The sequence below is a fragment of the Monodelphis domestica genome, chromosome 1 (genome assembly GCF_027887165.1).
Source record: "Monodelphis domestica isolate mMonDom1 chromosome 1, mMonDom1.pri, whole genome shotgun sequence".
In the NCBI taxonomy this organism is placed as follows: domain Eukaryota; kingdom Metazoa; phylum Chordata; class Mammalia; order Didelphimorphia; family Didelphidae; genus Monodelphis; species Monodelphis domestica.
Genome location: NC_077227.1, coordinates 463,037,917 through 463,054,453, shown reverse-complemented (window position 1 = coordinate 463,054,453; position 16,537 = coordinate 463,037,917). Strand labels below are relative to the sequence as shown.

At 45.1% G+C, this 16,537-nt stretch overlaps 1 protein-coding gene across 2 annotated transcripts in view; it reads right to left on the bottom strand.

The window, feature by feature from the left end:
* Positions 1 to 530: 530 nt before the first annotated feature.
* PRRX2 (paired related homeobox 2) overlaps positions 531 to 16,537 on the bottom strand; it is a 69,490-nt gene continuing 53,483 nt past the window's right edge. Inside the window, exons 2-5 of one of the 2 annotated variants that reach the window (XM_007475132.3) lie at positions 6,413 to 6,597; positions 5,733 to 5,911; positions 4,662 to 4,785; positions 531 to 4,194 (exon numbers count right to left, since the gene is read on the bottom strand). In XM_007475132.3, coding sequence (XP_007475194.1) covers positions 4,012 to 4,194; positions 4,662 to 4,785; positions 5,733 to 5,911; positions 6,413 to 6,597 — 671 coding nt within the window. In that variant the 3' untranslated portion in view covers positions 531 to 4,011. The remainder of the gene's footprint in view (positions 4,195 to 4,661; positions 4,786 to 5,732; positions 5,912 to 6,412; positions 6,598 to 16,537) is intronic. The other variant, XM_001369159.4, reaches the window with a different exon arrangement.

Here is a 16,537-nt window from a genome sequence, read left to right as displayed (position 1 = left end):
TCTGGGAGAGCTGTAGTCTTAGGAAAGCTGATGACAATCTCAAGGCATCCTTGAATTTCTCCTTCAGGATCATCATCTCATAATAGACAGAATTTGGCCCCCAACCTGTACAAATGCAGTCAAATATATACCTTTCACATTGCTTTGCCAACAGCTGAGCCTGCCTTCCTTCCTTCCTTTTTCTTCCTTCCTTCCTTCCTTTCTTCCTTTCTTCCTTTCTTCCTTCCTTCCTTCCTCTTTTTTTAATAGTTTGGAGTTTTTCTTTGTTTTGTTTGTTAACAAAAGTTCCTTCATATTAAAAAAAAATTGAAAGGGACATTTGAAAACACCCACCGATCCTGCTTATGAGTCACTAAAACAGACAAAGGGAAGGGAGACAGGGAGAGGGGAAAGAACTACAGAGGAAAAATTTCAAATTCACTGCAACACTCAGCGTGGGCAATTTGTATCTTGTCTCGGTGAAGCCTTTATCTCAAGTGACAGACTCTGAATAAGCTGCCAAAACATCACAGCAATTAAGGGCTACGATATCAAGAGCAAATGTTTTAATTCATTTTGTTTTTCTTTTTTAAAAAAGGGGGAGGGAGGAGAGAGAGAAAGAGAGAGAGATCCTTATTCTCTCCCTTTTGGGTTTCCAGAGAGGCATCTGTAAACTATTAAACTGGTTTATTTTCATTAGTGCACTCACGGCGGAAGTGACATTTATATCCTTGTGGTATGACTGAGAGCCAGGAGCTTTCCATGGGAATCGAGCCCCCACGGCTTTTTCCAAAGCTGACGGAGGTTCTCATGAATACAAGTTTCGTGTTCAGAGAGGATTCCAGGCCCTCACAAAACATGCCTTCCCTGCCGATTCCATCTAACTCGCCCTTAGCAGTGCCAGAAAAGGCCTTTATTTTCTCCACCAAAAAAAAGAAAAAAGAAAAAAAGAGCAAAGAAAACATCCTTCTTTTGCCTGCACTGCCCCTGCCTGCTGGGCACCCATCCCTAAACTCAGAGACCTTAACCACCTCCTGGGATACCTGGGAGGGCCCTCATCTTGTAGCTTTTCTGTTCCCATGGGGAAAGGAGGTTTAAATGGCAATCTGTTCCTCAAGGCCCCTTTGGGTGTTCTGTTGGGCCATCTGCTGGCCACCTGGGGGCAGTGCAGGCAGGTGGTAAAGCTAACCTTCCTTTCCTTGAGTGGTTGGTCCCAAAGCTGTGTGAAGTCTGGGTTGATTAGTCCCAAGACAACCTGTCTTTGAAGAAGAAGCTGCGGGTGCCTCTTGCTAAGGCCCTCTCTGCAGGGGCCATGTTTGCATGTAAGCTGTGATTAAGGTGCCTGATGGCGATTTGGGTCCCATATTCCTTCCTCCACCTCCAAATCCTCGAGCGAAGTTATAGAGTCCTTACATGTTCTTTAGTATCTTCCACTTTTCTCTCTCATCCTTCTTTTCTTCCTTTAAGCTCCTCACTTCCCTTTTCCCCCAGCTCCAAGCCCTCAGAGGGCTCAGATTTCCCCAAGGAAGGAAGCTTCGGATAAACTAATTTACACCCAGGTACTTGTTACTTAATATCTGGCCCAAGGCCTCACAGGGATATTTGCACCTTAAGAGAAGTCCAGAGAGAGCCATGTTTAACCCAAAGGGACCGAGTGCCAATGGTGGGATTTCAGAGAGTGAGCCCTGACCCTGGGGCTGGGGACAATGCTTTCGGGAATTCCTGTTATCCTCAGTCTCTTCCAAGTGGATGACTGCCTGCTTTGTCCGCTTTTCCCTGTTCTCCGGTGGGGTGAATGCCTCCGAGGATATTTCAGGCTTGCTATTATTGAACAATGTGGGGCTCTCCTGACTCTGCCCTCCTTTGCCTGCACATAGTAAACCATTTGAGCTCTGGGTGTAATGTAGCAGCATCTATAGGGAAATAAATGTGTTTTATGCAATTAAAAAAAACCCAAACCTCTGTTTTTGTGTGCAAGAACAGATGTGGGGTGGGTCTGGGCTGGGTGGTCTCTCTAGGGCTGGTTGTCAGGGAGAGGTTGTTTAGTTTCTGAACCCCCATATGCAGTTTTCTATGGCCCCCTACTGCCTCGGCTGGCAGGCAAAAGTCCTATAGTTGAATTTCAGTCTCTTGCCTTTTTTCCCCATCTTCTCTTCTCTTTTCATGAATGATCTGCAGAGATATTTTTGGTCCATGCCCCTTCAATCCCACGTCATACGTGACCACCCATCTATAATCCCAGACCTGCCTGTGGTTTGGCATCTCCTGTTTTCTCAAGAGATGATGTTTTCAGAATGGATTTTGCCCAAGTTGTATACAGCATATTTCCATGCAGGTTTTTGAGGAAATTCACCGAGATACCTGAAGTTCTGTGTTCTTGAAAGTGAGGTTCTTTCAAAGTACCCTGTCATGTTCTGCCCCACCTTCTCCAGCTGAACCAGCTGATAGGGACAAAGCTTCTAGTCTCCTGGCCCAAGATTCAAACCCCAGAATCTTAAAGATCTCATTAGGAGGAAGTTTAGACATCACCCCATTTTACAGATGGAAATGCCGAAGACCAGACAAGGAGAGTTCCTTAGCCAAAGTCAAATCAAGTATGAAGTGACAGAGGCAGGGTTGGAACCAGACCTCCTGGCCCCTGATTTATTGCTCTTCTAAGTCCCCAGAAAAGATCCTGGCCTAGACCCCACTCCCATTCAGTCCTTCTTCCTTCAAATCATTGACTAAGGAGGGTTGAGAGGGAAGAGGAGGCCATACATAGGCAGCAAAGAGAAGTTTCTGGATATGAGAGAAATGACCCTGCTATTTCTGTGCCTCTCCTCCCCTCATGGTCACTGCTGGTTTGTCAAATTAATGAAGGGTAATGTTGGTTGGTAGAAGGAAGAATGGCCCAGCTGTCATCTGGAAGACTGGAAATATGGGGGGGAAAGTGTGTGAGGGCAAAGGAGAAACACCAACAGTCCCATGTTCACAGCATCTGTGTGGCTGAGCCTCCTATATTCATGGAGGACCTCTGGTCTTGGAGCTAGACAGCAATCCTGGATTTATCTAGTCCAGCCTGCCCTTAAGCAGGAAAAGAAGTGGTCCAGCCAGGGGGGTTGTGACAATGGTTCAGGGTGACACAGCTCAAATGGTGGTGTGGTGACAAGGGAACCAGAACCACTGTTTCCAAGAACCAGGCTCCTTTTACCCTATCACATAGCTTCTGACATTCTTGCCTTAGAAAATCTGCCGGAACCCTGGGAGAGCTCCCCCGGGAAAAAGTCCCAGTCCATCTCTTCTCTCTTGACTTTCACCACCACCACTAGGTACTTTTATACTAGGAGTGCGCATTGTTGTCCAAGGCCCAAACCATGGAGTTGGATTTCACCATTTGTCCTGTGGAAACAGGCAAACTTCAGCCTGTGTATAGATCAAGGTACACCAGCTGGCATAATGATGTCATAGAAGGGCATGGCTATGGCCACTGGTTCATGCTGACTGTGGCCCTGAGGGCTGCTGGACATTTGATGCTAAAATCCCCCTAGTTTTAGGAACCAAAATGGATCTTGAATAGCCATCATCAGCTGGTACCAGTTCATATTCTGCATCGCAAATCATCACCTTTGGTTCTGTTTATAGCTTTTTTTTCCTTTTTTTTCCCATTCCTTTCCAGATTGTTTTTTATTTAAGAACTCAAGCTTTTGTATTTTCAAACAGAAACTCTGTTCACGTAAGTCCCCTCCTCCTTCCTGGCTTGACAGCATCAGATGCTCATGAGTGAGGCTAATAGAGACAGAGGGTGGAAGAGGCTGGGCCTGGGCCCTGCTGTCCTCAGCAGCCAAAAGCAAGGAGTTTGGGTTGGAGAGAGTGTCCTTGGATGTCTCTGAAGGCTCCTTTCTTAACCAGCCTTTCTGTTGAGGGCAGGCACAACCATTCTGGCACTGTGGAGAGTGGAGTGGGGCTCGTTTTCCTTTCCTTCCCTCCTCCCTTTTGTTCTCATTTTTTTCTTTTAAAAACATTTTTGTGTTTTTTCTTTTTTTAATTTTTTTTTTAAGAAAAGGGTAGCTTAGTCCTGACTGAGGGCTGCTGAGAATCATTCAGTTCACTGTGGGCACCTGGTTCTGATGCAGGCTGAACTCTTTGGCTTTGAGACGGAGGCTGGCGATGCTGTTGGCCATGTTGACCCCCTGAGTGGGAGTGGCTGTCCCCCCGGGGCTGTAGGATGGCACCGTGCTGGGGTGAAGGAAGTAGGAGACATAAGATAAGTGAGTCACTCACAGCCTTGGCCCAACCATGTCCTGACTCTCTGGTGATTTCCCATTCTTGTTCTCTCTGTTCACTTTCCTACCTTGGCTTTCTCTTTAAATCAGATGGGATTTCACATCTGCTCCTTCCCTTTCAGACATGCCAGGAGGTTGGCAAGACTTGGGGAGGAGTTAAAAGCACCTTTCAGTGTTGGGGTCGGGTAACCTTTGAAGTCTTACAAATATGGGATTTTAGAGCTGGAAGGGATTCTAGAGTTCATCTCTGGTAGTTAAGACCCCCAGAAAAACTTTAGTTCCCCACCTCCCCTGCCATCTCAGGTAAGAGTGAGGAAGGAGGAGGAGGAGGAGGTGGTGTGTGGGGAGCCCTAAGCAAACATTCTAACTCCCTGCTCTCCCCATGCCCCACTTCCTCTCTTCCCTTCTTCCCCTTCACACCGGCAAGCCCATCTCGATGTTCTGTACAGGCGTGGAGCTGCCCCCGCAACTGGCTCTGGAGCCCCCATCAGCCGGTGCATCTCTGGCAGGAGGGTGTGATTGCCCAGAGCTGCCAGCAGCTGAGCTGAAATTGAGATTAGAGAATGATCAGAACCTATGGGCTGGGCTGTGCAGAGGGGAGCCTAGACACCAGAGCAGGCACTTCCCTATACAATTCGTCTCAGGAGCCATTTGGAATCCCCCTGACTCTCCATCTTAGCTCCCCTCCTATCCTAGGAGATACTGGGATACTGGGCTTTTCTGATAGTTGTTCGGAAATCCCTTTTCCTGAACAGATTCCCCTAAAAGCAAGCCATCTGATAAATCTCTCTCTCTCTCTCTCTCTCTCTCTCTCTCTCTCTCTCTCTCTCTCTCTCTCTCTCTCTCTCTCTCTCCTCTTTATCTTCTTATCTCTCTCTTTATCTGTCTCCCTCCCTCTCCCCCATTTCTGTCTCCCTCCCTCCCTCCTTCTCCCATTCTGTCTCTGTCCCTTTCTCCCTTTCTCTCTGTTTCCCTCCCTTTCCTCTCTGTCTCTCTCCCTCTCCTCACCCTCTTCATCTCTCTCCATCTGTCTCCCATTCTCTTTCTCCCCCCTTCTTATTTTTCCTCTCCTCATTTCTCTCCCTTTCCCATTTCCTCCCCTCACCCCTGCCCTTTCCTACGATTTGTGCCCAAGCAGGTGGAGCCTGGCTAACGTGTTCTGGGACAGGGGTTTCCCGCTGGTTTAGCCTTTGGGATACCCAAACTCCAAGGATTCCTTAATCTCTGTTTCTGTGCCTCTTAAACACAAAGGAGTCCTTAGCTGTCTCTCACTGTGCCACCCAAGGAAGCGAACAAAATTCATCTGGAGCATTCACTTTGACAATCATTCCCTTTCCCCTCTCCATTCTGGGGGTCCTTTCCGCCCACTCTTTCCCAGACTTCAAGAGGCCTTGTTGGTCTTCCCTTTGCTCTCTAGCTGCCCCACAGCCACAATGCCCCTGGAGGGTTGGTGGGGAGAGGGCAGGTTGAGCATGGCGGGGGGAGTCTCACCTGTAGGGAGAAGTGGTTGTCCAGGACAGATAGTCTGGGCTCAGGGCTGTTGGCCTGGGGGCCATGGGCTGCTCGATGGCGGCTTCCTGGCTATAAGACTTGAGGAGCGAGGCAGATCTGTTGGCCAGCATGGCTCTCTCATTTCGTCGGAACTTCGCCCTTCGGTTCTGGAACCATACCTGGGCAGAGACCAGGAGGCACACACTGAAGAGGGGCCAGGTTGAGAGGAGTGGGGCATACAGGTAAGGGAAGAGAATAGCTAAAAGAGGGAAGAGGATCTGGGCATCACAGGATCTTGCTGAGGGGTCATAGCCAGCCAGAAGGAATACTTGACAACATCACTAAGTTGATCTTAGTTGGGAGCAAAAAAAGGATGCTCTAATGGTGGGGTTGTAGGCATGGAGGCAGGAGGCCTTTCCAGAGGCCACAAGGAAGTTAGTGTCTTCCCTCCCAGCATCCAGTTCAATCACAGGAGCTTAGAAGAGACCATGGAGTCCATCTATTCCAACTCCTTATGAAGTGAAGATGAGAAACCATTTTGAGGGGTTAAATGTTACACAGAGAATAAATCTCAGAGCTGGAACTAGAACCAAGATCCTCTGACTCCAAAGCTTCTGCTTATCCCCACACCCTGGGCTGCCTCTTGCATGGGGCTGGCTGCTGGACCCCGATGCTCTCACCTGCACCCGGGCCTCACTCAGGTTGACCCTCCGTGCCAGCTCCTCTCTGACAAAGGCATCAGGATAGTGCGTCCTCTCGAACACCCGTTCCAGAGCTTGTAGCTGGCTGCTGTTGAAGGTGGTTCGGTTTCTCCGCTGTTTCTTCTTCCTCTTGGCAGCCCCTCTGCTGGGGCTGAGGCACTCACCTGGAGACATAGGGGGACACAGAGAGAGCCCAGCTGGAGGGGTGATACCTATACCTTGTCCTCCCTCACAGAGGCCATCCCAGCGAGAACCAAGTTATGACTGCCCATCCTTATCAGTTTCTGCATTTTATAGTATAGGATGCTCAGTAGATAGAACAATGGGTCTGGAATCAGAAAGACCTGAGTTCAAATTCAGCCTCAGATACTTACTAGTTGTATGAGCCTAGGCAAGACATTTAATCTCTGTTTGCCCTATTCCACTGGAGAAATGGCTGAGAAATCTACTGGCAAACTACTCTAACATCTTTGCCAAGAAAAGACCATGGCCAGGATGGTCCATGGTGTCATGAAGAGTTGAATGGAACTGAAAACGGCTGAACAGCAGTGGTGGAAAGAACCTTGGGTTTGGAATGAGAAGAATAGCTTGAATTCTGGCCTTGCCATTTACCATCTCTGTGGCTTTGGGGGAATCTCTTCCCTATTCTGGGCCTCAGTTTCTTCAACTGAAAAATGGGGTGATTTGATTAAATAATCTCTAAGGTTCTTTCCTGTTCTAAATAATAATCACTAAATAGGGCACTTTAAGATTTGCAAAGCACTTTATAGATAATTATTTCCTTTGATACTCATAACATCTATGGGAGATAGGTGCTATTATCTGTATTTTATAGATTAAAAAACTGAGGCAGACAGAGATTAAGTGATTTGCCTAGAGTTATACAACAAACATCTGAGGCTAGATTTGAATTCAAGTCTTCCTGATTCTAGGTCCAGCACTTTTGTCTGCTGTGCCACCTTGCTGCCAATAATATAATATGAATCCTATGATCCTACTGTGTATTGTTGTATCTTCTTTTCTCCCAATGAAAAAAAAAATTGGTAAAAAACTTCCCTTCCATCTTGGAACCAATACTATGTATTAGTTCTAAGGTAGAAGAGTAGTACGTTTTAGGCTATGAGGGTTAAATGACTTGTCCAGGCAAAGGTTTAATTACTCATATTTATAATGAGCTAAATCAATTGTACAAAAAATCAAGCCATTCTCCAATTGATAAATGGGCAAGGGAAATGGATAGGCAGTTCTCAGATAAAGAAATCAAAACTATTAACAAGCACATGAAGAAGTGTTCTACATCTCTTATAATCAGAGAGATGCAAATCAAAACAACTCTGAGGTATCACCTCACACCTAGCAGATTGGCTAACATAACAGCAAAGGAAAGTAATGAATGCTGGAGGGGATGTGGCAAAGTAGGGACATTAATTCATTGCTGGTGGAGTTGTGTACTGATCCAACCATTCTGGAGGGCAATTTGGAACTATGCCCAAAGGGCGACAAAAGAATATCTACCCTTTGACCCAGCCATAGCACTGCTGGGTCTGTACCCCAAAGAGATAATGGACACAAAGACTTGTACAAAAATATTCATAGCTGCGCTCTTTGTGGTGGCCCAAAACTGGAAAACGAGGGGATGCCCATCAATTGGGGAATGGCTGAACAAACTGTGGTATATGTTGGTGATGGAATACTATTGTGCTCAAAGGAATAATAAAGTGGAGAAGTTCCATGGAGACTGGAACAACCTCCAGGAAGTGATGCAGAGCGAGAGGAGCAGAACCAGGAGAACATTGTACACAGAGACTAATACACTGTGGTATCATCGAACGTAATGGACTTCTCCATTAGTGGCGGTGTAATGTCCCTGAACAACTTTCAGGGATCCAGGAGAAAAAAAACACCATTCATAAGCAAAGGATAAACTATGGGAGTGGAAACACCGAGAAAAAGCAACTGCCTGAATACAGAGGTTGAGGGGACATGACAGAGGATAGACTTTAAATGAACACTCTAATGCAAATACTATCAACAAAGCAATGGGTTCAAATCAAGAAAACATCTAATGCCCAGTGGACTTACGCGTCGGCTATGGGGGGTGGGGGGGAGGAAAAGAAAATGATCTATGTCTTTAACGAATAATGCTTGGAAATGATCAAATAAAATATATTAAAAAAAAAATGACTTGTCCAGGGTCACACAGCTAGGAAGTTGCTGAGATCACATTTGAACCCAGGATCTCCCAATTCTAAGCCTCATGCAGATCTGTTGTGCCAGCTAGCTGTCCCCATCACCTTTTAAAGACACTCAGTTGAGAGGGAAGACACAAAGCTTGTGGAAGGATAGACTACAGGATGCCACCCCATTGTGAGAAAACAGGGGCCCTGGGACACTGACCCCAGAGGCAATGGTCCTAGAAATCCTGAAAGATTGCATCTGGGGGAGGGAGCAGGGCAGAGATTCTCTAGGAAGGTGCTCATCAGATTGGGGGGGGGGGCAGAGGCTCTGGGGAAAAGAAAACTGAGGCTATTAAGTAGCAAATACTGCTATCAATGCTTTCCAAATTTTGGTGCCATGAAGTAAAATCCTGATTCCCCAGCTTAGGGTGTAGCTCTGGTTTCCATCCTCTCTTTACAAGCAAGTCAAAGAGATTTTCCTGAAGTATAGAACTGGCCATATCATTCCCCACTCAGTAAATACCAGTGATTCTAGGATCAAATATAATCTCCTTGGCTTGGTTCTTCTAGCCCTTCCCAACCCAGCCCCAATTTACTTCTGCAATCTTATTGGACTTTTTGCCCTTCTTCACTGAGGACATTCCATTTCCCATCTTCTATCTTTTCCCCTTTGGAGTGATCCCTCCCCCTGGAAGGGTCTCCCTGCTCTCCTCCATTTCCCAGAATCCCTGACTTCTTTCAAAACTCTCCTCAAGCACTACTTCCTACACTTGCCTGATGCCCCCAGCTGCTAGTTAGTGTCTTCCTGTTAGGTTTACTTCATATTTATTCTATATGGTCTTATACAGGGTGTCCCCAAAGTCTTAGTGCTTAAAGCTTCAAACTCCACTAAGACTTTGGGTACACATACAGATGGACTTCCTCCATTAAATATGGATTCCATCAGGGCAGAGGCTAGATTTTGTCTTTGTGTTCTTGGTGCCCCATGCAGTGCCTGGCAAACAGTAGGTACCTAATAAATGCTTATTGACTGACTGTCATAGGTCTCAAGAGATAGATGTCAGCTTAGAATTGCCAGCAAAATGGCAGGCACTTAGTTGATAATGTTTTCAACTCTGCTGGGATACTGACTTTCTTCCCATCTTTTCTTGTGGAGAAAACTTGTCAGCTATTTTTTTCTTCATGTGTCTCCTGCATTTATCTCCTGCTCTTTAGGAAGCAAAATTAATTACACATCATCCTTGAAGGTCTCCTCAACTCCTGCCCCTTCTATGAAACCTTCCTTGTAACTGTCCCGTATTCAGCAAGTACTCATTGACCATTAGACTGTCCAGAAGGCACCCCAGGACAGACTAGAATCCTTTACTTGTCAACTATTCTGTTTCCTCAGATAAAAGTGCCTTCAAGTCAAGGATTCTTTCTTCTCCTGTTTTTCCCTGTCCACCAAAGATTACTTAGTGTGAGGGCAGCTGGGTGTCTCAGTGGATTGAGAACCAGGCCTAGAGATGGGAGGTCCTAGGTCCAAATCTGCCTCAGATACTTACCAGCTGTGTGACCCTGGGCAAGTAACTTGACCCCCATTGCCTAGCCCTTACCACTCTTCTGCCTTGGAACCAATACACAGTATAGATTCCAAGATGGAAGGTAAGAGTTTAAAAAAAAAAAAGGATTAATATTTAGTGCATGAGTAGAGTTCCAGGAGGTGCTCAGGAAATGGGCTCAGAATCAAGAAGACCTGGGTACAAATCCTGCCTCTTAAACTTATGATCTGCATTGACTATGGCCAACGCACTCTGTTTCTTCCTTCCTTCCTTCCTTCCTTTCTTTTTTCTTTCTCTCTTTCTCCTTTCTTTTCTCTTCCTTCCTTTCTTTTCCCCTTCTTTTCTTTCTCCCTCCCCCCTCTCTTTTCTTCCTCAACTCCATAACTTACTCATTGCCTTTTTCTTAGTCAAACTGAGGATTTAAGAATGTTCAGAGGGGAGAGAGACTGGACCTGAGATTTCAGTATAGGAAATTACCCCCTTTCAATGCAATTTAGGACCTCCTCTGTGGCTTATAAAGACAGAGGTGGCCAATGATGTTGCAGCTGTCAACACTCCTGAGTACTGCCAGAACCAGATTAAAATGTAATTCTGAAATATTTAACAAAGTAAATAAAAACAAAATAGGATAGGTAATGTTAATATGTTACTTTCTAAGTTAATATATGTGCCAAACAGATTCTTATGTAAGGCTTTTGTTGTTTAATTGTGTGCAGCAACCCATTTGGGGTTTTCTTGGCTAAGATATTGGAGTGGTTTCAGGAAACTGAGGTAAACAGGCTTATATGACTTGCCCAGGGTCACACAGCTAGTATGTGTCTGAGACCAGATTTGAACCAAGGAAGATGAGTCTTCCTGACTCTAGGCCTGACACTCTTATCTACTGTACCACCTAGCTACCCCATGTAAAGTTTAGTGGCCTCTTTTCTTTTTTTTTTAATTATATTTTATTTGATCATTTCCAAGCATTATTCATTAAAGACATAGATCATTTTCTTTTCCCCCCACCCCCCCACCCCCCATAGCCGACGCGTAAGTCCACTGGGCATTACATGTTTTGTTGATTTGAACCCATTGCTATGTTGATAATATTTGCATTAGAGTGTTCATTTAGAGTCTCTCCTCTGTCATGTCCCCTCAACCGCTGTATTCAGGCAGTTGCTTTTCCTCGGTGTTTCCACTCCCATAGTTTATCCTTTGCTAATGAATAGTGTTTTTTTCTCCTAGATCCCTGCAAATTGTTCAGGGACATTACACCGTAGTGGCCTCTTTTCTTTTGAATTTGACACCTTTGATCTCAGAGAGTTGGCTGAGGTTAAATAATTTGCTCAGCATCACACAGCTAAAATATATCAGAAGCAGGACTTGAACTCAGTCTTTCCTTGTGGCCTTTACTAGAATGTACATGCTGTATTTACATTTCGTGGGGAGGTGGGAGTGGGGAATCAGGGAAGTGAAATAGTGAGGGCCTACTGGGTGCCAAAAACCAGTCTGGTTTTTGCCTTTATTTTTTTTCTGGTCAGTTTAATTCAAAAAGGGACCGGGCCAACATGGGGCAGATATGTGGCGATTTTCGTATTTCTTTTTGAGTTCCAGATAACCCATCAGGTCTCCTCCTAACTTCGCACACACAAGCACACATTCCCATACATATTGCTGTTTGGGCGTAAACCCAACCCAGAGAAAATTTTCAGCCAAAAAAGGAGAATTTTTCCGGGCAGTTTCTGAGCCATTCAAAATGGAAGTTATAATGAAAACCATTTTGCTTTATAAGGCTTTTGAACACAAGAATGGTTAAGAGACAACTTTTCTGGCTCCAGGTTGTCAGAGAGATGCCTCTGATGGAGCCTAAGAGCTCCCTCAAAACTGTTTCAAACCAAATCAGGGAAGTCCCTGAAAAATCTAGAGACATGGTAACTGAGAACCACTACCTAAGAACTGCATCTCCTTAGAGTTGAGGGGACCTGGGTTCAAATCTGCCCTCAGATACTTCCTAGCTGGGTGACCCTGGGCAAGGCACTTAACCCCCATTGCCTAGCCTTTACCACTCTTCTGCCTTAGAATCAATCCTCAGTAAATTCTAAGACAGGAGGTAAGGGTCTTAAAAAATAAAAAAGAACTGTAGCTCCTTTGTTAGGGGTCCAGAGCAGGACTAAGCTTCCTTCCTTCCTTCTTCTCATCCAAACTTTGATTAAGGTAGCCCTATGAACCCTGTAGCATGTCCATGCTCAGGATGGACAGTGGAGGGCTTAGAAACCCACCTGCAGCCCCCAACTCTGAGTTTCCTTTTATAATCATTTAGGAATTCCTAGAGCTCAGGGGTACTTGTGTGCATGTATATGTGAATATATATATATATATATGTATATATATATATATATACAGAGAAATATAATATGAGAGAGAAATAGCTATACAAACATTTATAATTGGTATGTTATATATAGAGAGCATGTATGCGTTCTCTCTATAACATACCAATTATAAATATATATATGCGAGAGAAAGAATATTTAAATATACAGGCAGCTAGGTGGTACTATAGGTAGTGCTAGGCTGAAGTCAGGAAGACTTGAATTCAAATCTAGCCTCAGAATAGCTGTGTGACCCTGGGCAAGTCACTTAACCTCAATCTACTTAGTATCCTTATCTGTAAAATGGAGTTAATATTAGCATCCACTTCCAAAGTGAGGATAAAATGAAACATTTGCAAAGTACTTTGTGAAAGAGTGCTATAGAAATTCTAAGTCATTATTCTTACAAACAGAGTTGGTTTCTTTTGCAATCTTATATACTCTCTTTTGTATATTAAGAAGATGATTCCAAGAAAAAGTTCATAGGATTCCCAGACTACCAAAAGGGTCCATAATACAAAAAAAGGTTAAGGGGGCAGCTGGATAGCACACTAGATAGAACACTAGCACTGGTGTCAGGAGATCCTGGGTTCAAATTTGGATTCAGACATTTCCTAGCTATGTGACCTTAGGCAAGTCATAGAATTTCATTTGCCTAGCCTTTTTTTTTTATTATTATTCTTTTAAAATAGCCCTCACCTTCTGTCTTCGAATCAATACTGTATATTGGTTCCAAGGCAGAAGAGTGGTAAGGGCTAGGCAATGGGGTTAAGTGACTTGTCCAGGGTCACACAGCTAAGAAGGGTCTGAGGCCAGATGTCTCTGGCTCTCTACCCACTAAGCCCTCTAGCTGTTCCTGGCACTTTTCTTCAAAAAAATAAAGTGCCAAGCCTTCAATTGCTTCATACATTTTAGCCCCAGGACAAGGCTTAAATCATCCTACAAAACCTTCCACTCTGGACCAATCAATTCATTCCACTGAACTGGCATTCAAATTCATTATGAGTGGACATTGCCCTACTTACTGGGGATTTGGGCAGCAGGTTGAGACAGTCCCTGCTCTCCTTGAACATGCTTCCTATGGAGAGGTTAATGAACAAGTGAAGACAAGATAGTTTGAGTAGCTAGGGTAGCACCAACCACTAGAGAAATCTAGAGAGGCTTCCTGTAGGAGGGGATGCATGAGCTGAGCCTTGAAGGCAGCTAGGGATTTCCTGAGGTGGAGGTGAGGAGGGAGTACACACCAGTCTGTGGAAAGGCATAAAAGCAGGAAATAGAATCTGGCTCACAGTTTGGCAACGGCAGGTGTGTGTGTGTGTGTGTGTGTGTGTGTGTGACCTTGTTTGGATGACACTGTATTCCAACAAAGTTATGAGAGTCTGGAGAGGTGGGCTCCAGATGGACTATAAAGGGTTAGTGCCTAGCTGAGGAGTTTCTATTTTATCTTTGGGGCAATGGGGAGCCACTGAATATTCTTGGGTAAAGGTATTATCAAAATTTCTTATTACTTCTAAGATAAAATATCAATTTCTTGAATATCTCCACCCACCAAACACAATTTACTGCTTCCAGCTTTGTGTCACAGTGGTCTGAAGCTGGGAAGACTTCACTTCAAATCTAGCCTCCCATAATTACTAGCTGTGTGAACCTGGACAAGTCACTCACCCAACTTTTGCCTGCCTTGCTTTCCTCAACTGCAAAATGGGGATTAAAATAGCACTTACCTGCCAGGGTTGCTATGAGAATCAAATGAGTTAATGTAAAGAGCTTAGCACAAGGCCTGGTACATAGCTGGGGCTTAATAAATGCCTCTTTCAGGGGGTGACTCAGTGGATTGAGAGCCAGACCTAGAGACAGGAGGTCCTGGGTTCAAATCTGACCTCAGACACTTCCCAGCTGTGTGACCCTGGACAAGTCACCTAAACCCCATTGCCCAGCCCTGACCACTCTTCTGCCTTGGACCAATACACAGTATTGATTCTAAGATGGAAGGTAAGGGTTTTAAAAAAGTGAATTCTTGTTTCCTTGTTTCCTCCACCAGATCCTCTCTTCCTCTCTGCCCATCCACTGTTCCCAAGCTCCTTTGAAATCTAACACTAATCATACCTCCTTGGGGAAGGTTCTCCTGATTAATACCTCTCAGCTCTATTTACGGCTGCTCTCAGAACTTTGGGGGGCTTTCAGAGCCACGTGCATTCATTTTTGTTGATTTATGTTGCATGGTAAGTGCCCTTCACTGGGATCATGCCTGCTTCATTTTAGGTTCCTGGGATTTAGAGCTCCAAGGGACCTTCGCCATCATCTAATCCTTTCTTCTCATTTTCCTTGACAGAGGAGGACGCTGGGGCCCTTGTGGTCAGGTGATTTACCTAAGGTCACACAGGCTATAAAATGAAAGAACTGGCTTTCAGACCCAAGACCTCTGATTTCAAACCTGGTGTTCTTTTCCCCAACCCGCATAACTCACCCCTTCCGACTTAGACTAGCTTCCTCACTCTTGTCCCCTCCTCGTCAGTTTGCTGTTTTACAGTAGGAAGAGCTGCATGCTCCTCTCCTTTGTCTGGACTGTTTTCTGGAGGCAGAGATTGTGGCTTCTATTTCCTGTGTGTCTCCCTGGCTTCTATGTCAGGGATACTCTCAAGATTCTGATTTCATTAGTAGACCCAGGACATCATCTCCAGGCCTCAGTGGACTCTCTCCCGTTTTACAGGGGTCTCTTGGTGCATGACTTTTAGAGACAAACCTCTGCATTTAGTTTGGTCATTTCTTGGATAACAGACAATCTGGTATATCCATCCAGGAGCATTCTTTTTCTTTTTTCCCTTTTCTGTTTTTTAAACCCTTACATTCTGTCTTGGAATCAATACTAAGTGCTGGTTCCAAGGCAGAAGAGCAGTAAAGTCTAGGCAATGGGGTTAAGTGACTTGTGCAGGGTCACACAGTTAGGAAGTATCTGAGTCAAATTTGAACCCAGGAATTCCTGCCTCTAGGTCTGGCTCTCAATCCACTGAGCTGACCTAGCTGTCCCTCCTCCCCAAAGTGTTCCCAAGGCCTTTCTAACTTGGTTGGACCTGGCAAGGCCTGTATTCCACTGGAATAATCTTCAAGTCCAGGATCACCTCCAAAACAAGGCTGATCAGAGGAGGGCTTTTGTGGAGGATAAATGGATATTCGTTTATTACATTAACTTCCTAAATCATCACTTAAGGAATTTATTGATGTGGATATGTGTCCTCCTCTGGGAGCACCAAGTTTGAGGTTTAAAAAGAAACCACTGTTTTATAGCCAGAAAATGCCATAACACAACTCAGTTCCAGTGGGGGTTGGGGGGGGAGGAGGAAGAGGGAGAGAGAGGGAGGGAGGGAGAGAGACAGACAGACAGACAGACAGAGACAGAGAAAGAGACAGAGAGAGAGACAGAGAGGGGGGAGAAGAGGGAGAGGATGAGAGAGTGTCAATGTGACATCTGGATACCTCAATTTTTTCCCCTTTGAGAAACCCCAGTACCAGGCACACCAATTTTGGGTTAACTATAGACCTTAAACTGTTTGGGTACCATAGTGTGGGTGGGATTAGTGGATATAGTCAAAATGTTGAGTGCCTTTATTTGTTTTAGAAGCTTCTCCCCTTGTATTAAAGATCTCTCTCAGGAAGCCCAGGTCTTAGTTTGACCCATTCCTTTGTAATTGTTAGAGTTGGCCTCTCCCTGATACCGTCGAGGCTGGCTACAACCTCTTTGCAGCCTGCTTGCTGTTGGTCTGTCTATGTCCCTCTTCGGAGCTGGCATCTAGCTTGGTGCCTTCTCCCAGGGATACGTCCCCAGAGTCCCCAGGGTGTAGGGCCTGTGTAGATCTTGGTGCTGGGCTTTGTGTGGTGGCCGAATATTGTGCCCTATCCCTATCCTGATTAAAGACTTGGTTTTTCTGACTAATAGTTCTGTGTTTTTTCCAAGTTAACAAGAGAGAGAGAGACAGAGACAGAGACAGAGAGAGAGAGGGAGGGAGGGAAGGGAGGAAGAGAGAAATAATCTAT